Genomic DNA, 12,360 nt, shown 5'->3' on the forward strand with positions numbered 1-12,360 from the left:
ACAGTAGTGTACACCAAATAAGTTTATTTAGGGAAGCCTGCCGAGAACCAACCCGAGGCATATATAGCCCGGGGAATGCATACATTCATATATTCGCAACTGATATACCATATACAATCCTGATATACAGTCAATTCCTTACACACTAAAAAAAAAAGGGAAACCATTACTAACATGCAAACTTCACCAAGTCTGGATTAACAGAGATGGGCAACCGCTTACAAGGACATAACTACGGTTATACAGAGGCCAGAAAAAACCTGCCAGAAAAAACCCCTTTGGGGAAAAACATGACAGGAAATCTGGGTAGGAACCATGGCCCAAACTCAGAGCAGTTGGCAGCCCATCCTACGAGGCTTCACAGCTAAAGAAAATATATTTTCAAACTTAAATAAAGAGGCCACTGAATTTGTCATCAGCCAGAGGTGAACGGTTGGTTCTGAGGCCTAGATGGACATCACGTGCTATACTTTCCCTTATATACCACTGCATCATTACCCATGATGCTCGGGCCTAAGGCCCAGGCCTTGTCGTATCTCGTGCCGACAAAATATTTATTTCTGCCTTATTCGCAGACTCATTCGTCAGAAATACCATTTGTTTCGGGTCAAAAGTCTATGACGTCAGAGGGTACCTGCACTCCGTTACCCTCGAAATCTTGACCACGTGAACAAAGCGCGATTCCATGTATCCTCAAAGAGGTGTAGTATCTTGTAGTCTCATGCTCTATGTTTAATATTCATCAATAAATTCTCGATTTATATTCTCGCTGCGTCTTAAAGTGTCTTTGCTATGCTCCATAATAAATCACTCGAGGAAGGAGTTCACAGCCAAGCTCATGCTGGCGGTCAGTGCCTGGGACAGATTGTGAGTCGGCGATGATTGTTCAATGATTTGCCGTAACGCTGTCCCAGGCCGTGCGGCTACGTTGCAATCATGTCCGAGGAATATCGCAAGAAGACCCTCTGAGAACCAGGCTTATCAAGAAATAATGGTAATAGGACCGAGTGGAGTTCGATTCGGTCTGTAATCATGAGGGTGATTTATCACGAAGAATTTAGTGTTAACAACTGAGCTGAAAACGCAAATCGGCCACCGTAAAGGATAAAATAAAAAAGAAAAAGGAAAAAAAAACCCTTTACGGTGGCCAATTTACGTTTTCAATTCAGTTGTTAACACTAAATTACCTGCTATACTCTCCCACCGACGCAGCACCACAGTTTCTTCAGACTTACCCCTATGTTTATCACGAGTATGATTACTGACACGAAGTCCTGTTACCAATTAAACAAAACTATGACAAAATTCGGAAAAGAAACTAGACATCAGTCATACGTTTTCATAAAAAAAAAAAACACCTAGCGAAGTCGGCGAAATGAGAGAGAAATGCGCACATGACGCGTTTTGTCCACTTAAACAGGCATGACGTGTTAAGTGTCCAATTACAAGCATGACGCGCACCCTGTCCTGTTGGCGCTCAATTCGGGCTGGTGATAACGTCCGAAAATTTCGTTATAGTTTTGATTATTAGTATATCCCACACGTCAAGTGCTTAGTTTCCAACCGTTTTACGGTATATTCATAGAAATTAAGTTATTTTTTGGTATGTGCGTGGCATTTACTAGAACAACTTTTCAATAAGTGTCGGTGAGAATGGTAGATATCCACCACTATTCACCTCTCCTCCGGCGTATAATTTTTAACTGGTATTACGTAATTTTATCCTTGGTTACTGGAAGAAAAAAAAACTATTTCCTACTGATCTTCAAAGTCAGCAGCGTGTTATTCGAGTGAGGTCTTTTAATACGCGACGACAAGTCAAAACAAGTCACAACAAACAATGCTTTAATTGAATAAATCGGGTGTAATTGAATTGTAGCGAACTTGATATTTTGACAATCCACAAAACGACTGTTAGTTTTGATGTGCTAATTTATGCGTCATCAAGAAAAAAAATTGTACGCATAATTTTCCTAATTTCTGATAATTTTTTCTTTCATCCCCATACTTTGAACCTTCATAAATCTCCCTTGAAGGTCTCTGCCACCAGGGGTCGACTGCATTTGCACCAGGAAACTTAAAACAAGTACTTTTACTCGATAAATTTTGACTTGTGATTCCAACCAACAAAGGCGCAACCAGGCCGGAGAGAGGTTCTCAGTCTATCTCCGCCCTGGCGTAACCCACTATTAAAGAAAACAGAAATATGAAGTAAAGGTTCGTCCTTGTTGACTGTGATGCCTCTCTCTTTATTTCTTCAAATATTATATTTAAACCTGGACAAAATTAATTTAAGGCGAAGGTAGGGCAACAGACCAAAGATCTACTTTAAATTGCTAACTCAGATAATCATTCGTAAAATTGCAAAAGATTCCGCGCTCCCCTACCCTTAATGATAATGAGTTAAGTTGACTTAAATATACAAATTTCATAAGCTGCCTAATTTATCTCAAATTGATGCCCTTGCGACTCAAGTGATTTATCAATAAGCTACAATACCAGCTACTAGGAGCAAATTAAATCAATTTTCGATTGGAAAAATATGCCGTTAAAAATTAACATGTCGACACTACAAATTAGGGAATTATTCAAAAATTACATATATTCTGCAATTGCTAAGTTTGGTTGACACACACAGAGTGCCACTTTGTGAATTACAATCTAGATATTAACATTTTCCCTTTTGTCAACAAGGCATTTCCATCAATTCTCCTCAGAGTAGTTAACTTTTTCTCTTTCTTTCTTCTCTTTCCCGTTCTCTCCTCAGCCCCTCAATCCTACAGATCTGCTTGTTAGTAATTATCCAGTCTAGTTGCCATACTTTTCTATGTAAAAAGTGCAGAGAATTTAGTATCACATTTGATACCTCTCTCCAGTTGAAGAGCTCATCAATTCTTATCACTTGCCTGTACCATTACTGATTCTGTTTTGAGAAGCTACATTTTGAACACTCCAGGATCAGAAGGTTAACTTGAACTAATAATATTCAGAAGTACACAATAACCTAACCTATACCGTTAAGCTCACATACTCGACCCTTTACATCATTGCATCAGTAAACAATTTCTCCACACATGGCCCATGATACTGAAAAGCAGTTGTAAATCTGGAGGGAAGGTCAGGAGAGGGGGGGATGGACAACAGAACCCTGCTTCCATATAAGACCAAAATTCTTGCAATGAAAGGATCCAATATTGTTGCTAAACTTGAAGAATTAGTACTCTTGCCTTGAAATATTTCTCAGATTATATAGGTTTAAGTGTTAAAAAGAAAATGTCTTTATACTCTACATCATAGTTTGAACCCAGCTTCCTTCCCCAGCAACCCCCCCCCCTCTCAAAAATTTGGATTTACCCCTAACAAGGAAAATTTCTCTATCAATTTCGAATTTTATCGGTGATCATTTCTGTTATTCTCATGTCCTTAATGTTTTGATTCAGTAGTAATGCTGTAAGGAGAAATTACATGCAAGTAATTACTCTTAGGGGTTAAAGGGTTAAGTGTTAAAAAATAAAGTTAAACTAATCCAAGCTAGCCCTGACATTTCTTATTCCAGAATGTTTTGGTGTCGATGCCATTAGCCACTATCTGACTATGCTGTTGCTTCTTGGTTCAGCATAACACCTGCAACATGGTTCACCATGCCAGATGACTCAGTTGACCTTTCAACATGGACATCACCTTCTTTGTTGGTCTCTGTTATTCCAGGGTTTTCATCAGTAATCATTGGTTGAGTCTCATTCCTGGCATTGGCAACTTCTTCAGTCTGACCAGTAGAAGTACTAGTACTTGTCCCCTAAAAAGGAAAGGAATGAGGAACTTAGCTAGCGAGCAAATCACAGGCTGTGAGATACTGAACAATGACTACTATAATCTGGAGCCCTTTCACCCCCTTGATCAAGATATTAATCAAGATATTAATCAAGATACTAATCACTCTGACGAAGGGCTAACGCTCGAAACGTCAGCTTTTTTACCCTTTATGGTGGCTAATTTACATTTTCAACCCAGTTGTTAACACTAAATTACCTGCTATACTCTCCCACCGATGCAGCACCACAGTTTCTTTAGAAACTTACCCCTTTATTCATTTATCAATTCCTCATACTATTTGCCATACATTATCTATAATTTTACATCAAGGAAATTGGTATAAAATCAAAGAATTACTCTGGGTTGATATTTTTCTTACCTCTCTTACCCCTCTGCTTGAAAATTTGATTTTAATGAATTGAAATTAATTTGATGTCACTCCTAGGAGTGAAGGAGATTTTGTATTCAATTTTATACCAAGTTAGTCAGGTTCTTTCAGGTTTACAGCAAACCTTGAAATTCATAGAAACTTTTTAGCACAAAAGTTAAGCATGGAATAGTTTGATACACAAAAATGAATTAAACAGTTTCACTGTTTTTTAGAAATCAAGAAAAAGCTTTAACCCTTTAACTCCCAGAAGTGATTAACATAAAACTTCTCCCTACAATATCCATACATTCTTCAGCAAACAGGTGATGAGAATATTCAAACTTATCAGATAGAAGCTGCTATCTTGATCTAGCACCAAGTTCTCATAACTAATTTACAAGAAAATGTGTAGCAGCTGCAGGGGAGAATTAACAATCAGATCTTGGGAGTTGAAGGGTTTCTAAGGGCACCTCAATATATAAGCTACTTGGTTTAAGTGCAGATTTTTACTTATTCTCTTTTAACATGTTCTTCATTCTGCACCCTGTATTAATTCAAGGCTTGAAATCATTTTGTGGCTGATGCTGGTCAAATCTATTTTTGGTTGGGCACAACCCAATTTTGGCCAGGCAGATATTGCATCTTAATAAACCCCCCCCCCCCCACCCCCCAGTAGAAAACAAGTATATCTACTGTGCTTTTATTGTAATGCAGCTTTCAACTCGATAAAGGTGTATATAAAACCTGAGCTTAGCGTCAAATACTTCTTTACATTCATAAACAACAAAACAAAATGTCTGGCCATCCAGACTATCCATTGACTAAATGATTGTTGCGACTCTCACCTTAGCAGGTGACTTATCAGGATGATTCTTTCGTACATGCTTCAGACGGGCACCAGGCTGGGTAAATGTCTTCTCGCAATAGTCACACTTGTATGGTCGACTCCCAGTGTGAGTGCGCACATGACACACTAAGGTGAACTCCACTGTGAAGTCCTTGCCACAGATGTGACACTTGTAAGGTCGTAATCCTGTGTGGATGCGGCTATGGCGCTTGAGATCATTGGTCTGAGTGAAGGTCTTACCACACTTGTCACACTTGAAAGGGCGTATACCAGTGTGGATCAACTCATGCCGGGAGAGTGTATTCCTGTGTGTGAAGGCCTTTCCGCAAGTAGTGCACTTGAAGGCCTTCTCCTGGCTGTGTGTCCTCATGTGGGACAGCAGAGGTGACTGCAAGGCAAATGCACGCCCACAGATCTTGCAAGAATATGGCTTCACTCCTGTGTGTGTACGGCTATGGGCTTGAAGACTTCCCTGCTGTGAGAAGGCGCGACCACAGAGGTGACATTTGTATGGTTTCTCGCCAGTGTGAACCAGCTGATGACGCTGCAGGTGTTTAAGTAGAGTGAACTCCTTGCCGCACTCTGTGCATTTATGCTCTTTCACTCCAGTGTGAATGAGCTTATGGCACTGCAGTGTGTAGTTGCGAATGAATGCCTTCCCACATTCATCACATTTAAACTTCTTCAACTTCTCATTTTGTTGACGAGCATATTCTTCTGTAACTTTGATCTTGGGAATTGAAGCTCGTGGACCAACAGGCTGAGGGACAAAAATGCTCCTCTGTTGTCCTGATTTTTAAAAGGAAAAATCAGGTTAGGAACTCACTTACTATGGTCTATGTGCTACGGTCTTCAGGCATAAGTAAAATGATGCAAAACACCCATTCAACTCTTTTACCTTCCCTAAGTTCTGGTTAGTAAATCTCCCCTCTTACTATATTATCTTGTAAATTAATTAAGAGAAGCTGATGTTATATCAAGCTAAAATGCCCGAACCAAAGAATTTTTCTTTTCTTATCATGTATTGGATGGATAATGCAGACCTCTGAAGTCTCACACATTGAGCATGTATCCTGTAAACTGAACTGACCTTTGAAGACTGTTATTATAATTTCGAAAGCTTGCTATGCAGTCATGTTGTAATCAAATGCACGCACAAGTCACAGGGCAGACACTGTATTCGAAATGCCATCTTGAAATATAGTTGTGTTTGATTATTGAAATTCTGTTCCTTGTCTGTCCTCCTTCTTTTGGCCTCCTTTCAACCACCATTAGCAGACCATTGTTTCAAGGCCTGCACAACTAAAACTGTTATTTCTCGCATACTCAAGGTTTCTGACTGAAACTGTTGATTTTGAGATAGCAAACTGTTTCTTTATAAGGTGATTATTTCCTCTGTACTTGTAACCTTAATGGGTGGTTCAGAATTAATAACATGAAGTGAATAAGATGCTTGTCACTCTTAGGGGTTAAAGAGTGAATTGCCAGTCTTTCACTGAATTGAACTTTTTTATAAGAAGTAGTTAAATACATATTGAATATGTAATAACCATGATGTAATGATCACACCTGTGTTGCACTTGTACTTCAAATGACCAATCAGAGATGCAGGGTTGCTGTACATTTTCCCACAATTCTTGCAAGCAAAGCTCTCATCAGTAGGTTCTGGATCTGAAAGAGGAGAGTGAGGATAATAAAATGCATTTTGTAAAATTACTTGTAACTGTCGCTGCCTATAGTTAAGTCAGATTTTCCCTCCTCACAGAAGCTTAATCCTAATCAGGAGGAAGCAGAATGTTTTCAATTTCTTCTGATGACTCCCAGAAATACGATCAAGTGAAAACTGCATGGTCAGAACCACAAGCAGAAGTGGAAGAACCAACCAATCAGACCTTCCACATACATTATGATGTCCAAGACCCCAAATTTTGTCACAAGGATTGTAAGCAACAGACTCATAGATGCCAGCTGTATCCTGCTTCCAAATACCTTGGTTTGATTTTCACTACATAATATCTCACTACGCTTCTGATAACCACTGACTTTTTTGCAAGTGGAAACCAGCCTACATGGTCACTGACAGAGGTATTGAAAGAATATAAAGGAGGTTGGCTTTTGTGATCCATCAAGAACTGTCTTCCTATCATTGCCATAGTAAAAAGGTTTCACAACTAGATTTCAGTTTGTAGTATAGATCATTTGTCAACTTAAATTTTTTAAAATCGTTGCTCACTCAATTCCCAATAAGATTAAACTGGCTATGAGCTACTGAACTCCAAAACTTTCCTGTAAATGGGAAAGAAGAGTAACATCTGAACAGTGAAAGGGAAATAGGAAAAGAAAATGAAAGGGAAAATGAAAGGGAAAACTACCCAGAATGTTACCTTTAGTTTTAGATGCTCCTTTCTTTGGAGGTTTTATACCAAGAATCTTAGCAAACTTTTCACCATAAAATGTCAGCAACTCATCTCCAATCTCAATCTGCCTAGTGGCCATATAATAAATATTTCCATCATATTGAACAGCACGGATGTTTTGTTCTGTTATAATCCTGGCACAGTTGACATAGCGCAGCCAGTTGGACTGAAATGCATCTCTTCCATCAACCAAGTGCATCAACTTTCCATAATCATCTCTTACCTGAAAAACATCCCAAAATTTAAGAAGTCTGGAATGAGAATAAGACTTGTGATGAATCACCAACAACTCCCTGTGTTTTACATGGAAATATAGGACAATTTGTATGGAGAATCTAATAGTTCATCAGATGTCACTTTGAGCTTTTTGCCTTACACCAAATTAATTAGTTCCTCCTTTTACCCTTAACTCTTGAACTCACAAGACCTGATTGTAAATTCTCCCCACTAGCAGCTACACATTTCCCTGTAAATTAGTTATGAGAATAAATTAGTTATTGTCCTTAATCGTTCTTCTCCAGCTCTGCTGCAAAAACTGTTGAATGGATCCTTAGACTTTGTCTCAGGATCATTCAATTAAAAACATTTGCTTTGCCTTAAGCAAAAGTTGATCATCAAGAAGTAACATTTGACACTGAACAATCTTACCTCCCAGACATAGGGGGAGTCTTTGTAGTTTTTGGCCTCCTCAGCAGTCACCTTTTTACCAACAAATGGTCCAAAAAAGTCATGTTTGGGGATCACACACTTTGCAAACACTCCCCTGCCAGCTTTAGGAATATTAGATTCTTTTACTTCAAGTCCAGGGGGAACTATGACCTCAGCTTCAGCAACTAAGAAATCAATAGAAATGATAATAACCTTTTGATTAGTACAGCTAACAGATAATTTTTTTTAAATTGGGCTCCTCCATTCAGCATCAGTACCAGTAACATCTTTAATTATTTTTTAGTACACAGGCAACTTGCATGGATTAATTTCACATACCTAACTGAGATTTGTTGTTTAGTGGAGTTAAAAATTACTACCTTAATAATGTACACAAAAAATTACATGCTTCTGATTTGCTGAAAAGGAGTGCATTCTCATGTTACACAAGTGTAAAGTTGTGACATGAATGTCAATTTCAAATAGCGCACACACCCTTACAAAATTTTGTCTAACTTGACTTGTGCTGTTTTTTCATGTACATCACTAACAAGTAATAACATGAAATCTCTTACAAGCACCTGTAAGACTGCAAATTATACTCACCAGGCTTGTGCTGTTTTGTTGTCTTTTAAAAATTTCCTAGTCCTTATCAATACCAAATTGTACTCAAAATCATTTTATAACCTATACATGTAAAGAAAAATTTCAAAATATGTCTGTGGAGAGGTCTCTTGTCAAGTTTTTGGGGGGTTAACTTATTGAAAATAACAACCAGCCTGTACTTAAATTTAGGGAAGTATAAATCCATCACAATGGCTGGTAGAAAATCAGATTTTTTGTTTGAGGTTTTAACTAAAGGTGGTGGTATGTTGGCTGGCCAGATTTTTACTGAATTCAAGTGGCTTTCCAGTCTTGATCTGCTCATAACACCAGCCTTTGGTATCAACTTTGGTTTTTTCAGACAAAGAGTCTCTTAAATTTTGCAAAAAAGTATTGGCTCTTTTTATTATATTTATTACCAACCCAGTCAACAGTACTGAGAATTTAGGGCCTTCATAAACAAGAAGAAGAGGTTTCCGTCCCTGAATTGCCACGTGTTTTCTTTTTTTCATCATTTTTTACACCGAAACTTCCTCAGGTGTGTGCTCCTCACTAATGCGCATGTAAGTTTGAATTGGCGAAATCTCCTCTAGGATTCGATCACAAATGCACGAATTTGCGCCGAAGAACTGCGCATCGGTTGCAATAGAGCTTAAACTCAGTCCTATATCTGTAAAAATCCAAATGCATCGATTAACATGGTCACATATTCATCACAGGAAAGGAAAACATTTGAGCGTCACCCCACTGTACACTTCAATGGTTTTCTGAAATATCACGCGATTCATGGCGAATATGTTACAAATTTGAAAATGTACCCACGAAAATGTTTTGAAGCGCTGGCGCACCGTTTATAAATGGAAAAAAAGGCCGATTTATCGGACAATAACGAGTGATTGTTCCTTCGGTTTCCTTTCCAACCCGCTGGTTTCATTCGCTTGGCTGTAAGTGTAAACCAATACATGCATAAAATATGTAAATACTCAAAACGGAACGAGAGCGCAGTACAGGCTTTTGAAAATGTTCCAGTTTGAGATGTATTTTTAAAATAATCACGACGGTGCTACACTAAGAGTTTGTAGTAACACCTTAGGCTACGGAAGAAATGTTTCACTTTGTAAATCATGAAAGATTAGTGGTGAAGATTTAGTCCTGCCCTGTCTAAACTGTATGCAATTATTATGAACACGCATTCAAATGAGCTCGAATTCCCAGATCACAGACTCGCACAATAATTGAGGTAATTTGCCCTCAAAATACTCGTATTTTCCATATGCAATGATCACATGGGTCACGGTGATCAAATTCTTTCATCTAGAGTGGCTATAATGAGGAAATATGAGAATAGTTTGGAATAAACCTCGAGAATCTTGTTGCTAATTTATGCGAGTCGACCATGTGCTTGGTCTAAAATTATCAATACCAAACTCACGTTTCGTTAGCTCGGCGTCAGGCAAATCTTCCCCAAAATAATACTTCAGCTCGATTATTTTGCGGCGCACTGGTTTCGAGGACGTTCCCCGGTCGACACTTTTGGATTGGCCGTCTTCGTCTGCCTCCATTTCATCGTCCTCATCTTCGCTGCTCTCCGAGCCGGATTCTTCACCTTCGCCATCGTCTTCCTCGAAATCGTCTGCGTCTACACCAGTTATCTCAGGATCTGTTTGCGTTTCTGCATCAATTTTATCCACCATTTTCGCCTCCAACTCTTTCTCCTCTAAAATAAAAACACGAAAACATTAACAAATTACTATCAAGCTTGTAAAGGAATGCATAAACATCTCGCGTTCAAAGCACGCGTTCTGTAACATGCTGAGTTACCTCTGCTCTTCTTTGCCGATGAACGCGTTCCGACCCCCATTTCTGCGACTCTTGGGTAGCCGTAGCGAAGAACGATAAGATTCCGGCGAGATTTTACTTCCACGAGCGTTTCTTGAGCTCAGTCTGAAGCGTATTAATCGCAGTCAGAGACTACCACAAGTCTTTCCAGAGCATGTAGAAATGCAAGCCAAGAGTGAACTTACTGTGCGAGTACTTCATAGATACAAATTGCGATCTGTCAATCACGTCGACACTACAATAGCTTTTGCTCTCGATTGGCTTACAAAGAACAAATGGCTTTCATAGATTTCCCGCCAGATCTTTTGTTATTTATTTCATTTCAAATTCCTCTCATGGTAGTGATGGACACCTTACGCTTAAAATTCAAATTTACACAGTATCAACTTTCTTCTGTTCTTGCATATCATGAAAATTAATTTTGCTCAGCAGCTCGATCCAAAGTAATATTCCTTTTAACGAAGCTCGAAACTTGAGAAACGTAAAAATAAGGCAATGAATTTTTAAACCAAGGAAAGGTAATTATTAAAACACGTTTCAGGTGTCCAGTTAAACTGGACAGGTAAATCAAAAACCAATGATCTGTTTAATGGTTGCAGCATTCTTACATTTCGTATTTCAATATTTCGAAGACTCAGATGCTTGTTTTTTTTTTTGATAGATATACGATATAAAAACAGGAAATGATAACGAAGCAAGAAAACGAACTAAAGATAACCATTGATTTTGAAGAAAGCACATGGACCATTCGATTTCACACATTTTGGCATCGAGTTTCTCCTCTTAAGTGTACGTGACTTTGTCACGCAATAGCTTTAAGGTAACCCGCGTGACAACTGTCAGATGAAGAAAGGGAATTTCTAACCCTTCACTTTCGAAATCTTTCACAATCATCGTCTAAAAATTCGGTTTTTAATATTTCTTATTAAAAAATACATAAACGATTGATTTTATGAATTGTCAAAAGACTCAAAGAAGATACTTCCATCGGAAAGTGTCGCGTGACAAGCAAGCTTTCACTTCACTGTCGGTTTTTGCGGCCTAAAATTGTCGTTTTGTTTCTTGTCGAGGTGGAACTAGACATATATTTAGACAACAGGACTGTTCAAAGATCCAAGGTGAATGGAATTTTGATGTGAATTACAGGAAGCAAAAACTTCAACAACTCGATCTTGCAACTGCTACTGGAGAGTAGACTAATAGAAAAGATTTATAGGAAGAGAAAGCCTTTATATTCTTCGTAGGAGTTTCTTGGAAATCTTCATCAGAAATATCTCTTTCTCGAGGATATACTCAGAAGATCGATGCATTAGTCTTTTTTTTTGTAGGGGTGGGGTGGGAGGGGGCGTATCGTGTTGTAGATGTTTTCGTGTTATTCCTTCGAATATTGTCATGCGCGGTTTCTTCACGCATTAAACGTAGATAAATCACAGCTTAAATTATGAATCGATAATCGGATAAAAATATCATTGCTTTAAACCCTGTTACGCTCTTGAGTCGCTGAGAGGTCGGGCATATTGTGGCTCCCACTATGAATAATTAAATAATTGGTATACTTAAAGTACTCTCCTAATTATCTAACTAGGGCGACCTCGATCGACAATATCGAACTCAAACGCACGTTATTCTATTTGTTTTTGTTGTTGTTTGGTTGTGTTTTTCTAAGCTGTCATAATCCCAAGGAAACATAACATGTCCTTCCTCATTACAAAATCAGAAAACTACTGTAAAATCAGTGAGAAAAATTTGAACAAAAAATAATTAAATTTCAGGTCAGATCCCCGCTTGGGCCAGCTTGGTTTGAATTTCCGCTCTTATCAAAG

At 38.4% G+C, this 12,360-nt stretch overlaps 1 protein-coding gene across 2 annotated transcripts; it reads right to left on the bottom strand.

Annotated features, from left to right (window-relative positions):
• Positions 1–2,224: 2,224 nt before the first annotated feature.
• On the bottom strand, positions 2,225–10,735 carry LOC131776221 (zinc finger protein 260). Of its 2 annotated transcripts, XM_066173167.1 has the most exons (8): positions 10,520–10,735; positions 10,131–10,415; positions 8,096–8,280; positions 7,415–7,670; positions 6,600–6,701; positions 5,029–5,819; positions 3,682–3,796; positions 2,225–2,825 (listed from the first exon to the last, which is right to left on the bottom strand). In XM_066173167.1, exons 1-8 carry the CDS (start codon positions 10,557–10,559, stop codon positions 2,809–2,811), a joined length of 1,791 nt encoding a protein of 596 aa, XP_066029264.1. In that variant the 5' UTR covers positions 10,560–10,735; the 3' UTR covers positions 2,225–2,808. The 2 variants fall into 2 exon arrangements, with proteins under 2 accessions (XP_066029264.1, XP_058948375.2); XM_059092392.2 differs by having other exon boundaries at positions 2,225–3,796; positions 10,520–10,734.
• Between the last annotated feature and the right edge of the window lie 1,625 nt (positions 10,736–12,360).

The sequence above is a fragment of the Pocillopora verrucosa genome, chromosome 10 (genome assembly GCF_036669915.1).
Source record: "Pocillopora verrucosa isolate sample1 chromosome 10, ASM3666991v2, whole genome shotgun sequence".
Classification (NCBI taxonomy): domain Eukaryota; kingdom Metazoa; phylum Cnidaria; class Anthozoa; order Scleractinia; family Pocilloporidae; genus Pocillopora; species Pocillopora verrucosa.

Excerpts from the sequence above, each read along its gene's own strand:
- LOC131776221 (XM_059092392.2), bottom strand. The coding sequence starts at position 10,559 with ATGGGGGTCGGAACGCGTTCATCGGCAAAGAAGAGCAGAG. Across the intron at positions 7,671-8,095 it reads ACTCCCCCTATGTCTGGGAG|GTAAGAGATGATTATGGAAA; the intron begins GTAAGATTGTTC and ends GATGTTTTTCAG. Across the intron at positions 3,797-5,028 it reads CTGATAAGTCACCTGCTAAG|GGGACAAGTACTAGTACTTC; the intron begins GTGAGAGTCGCA and ends TTTCCTTTTTAG.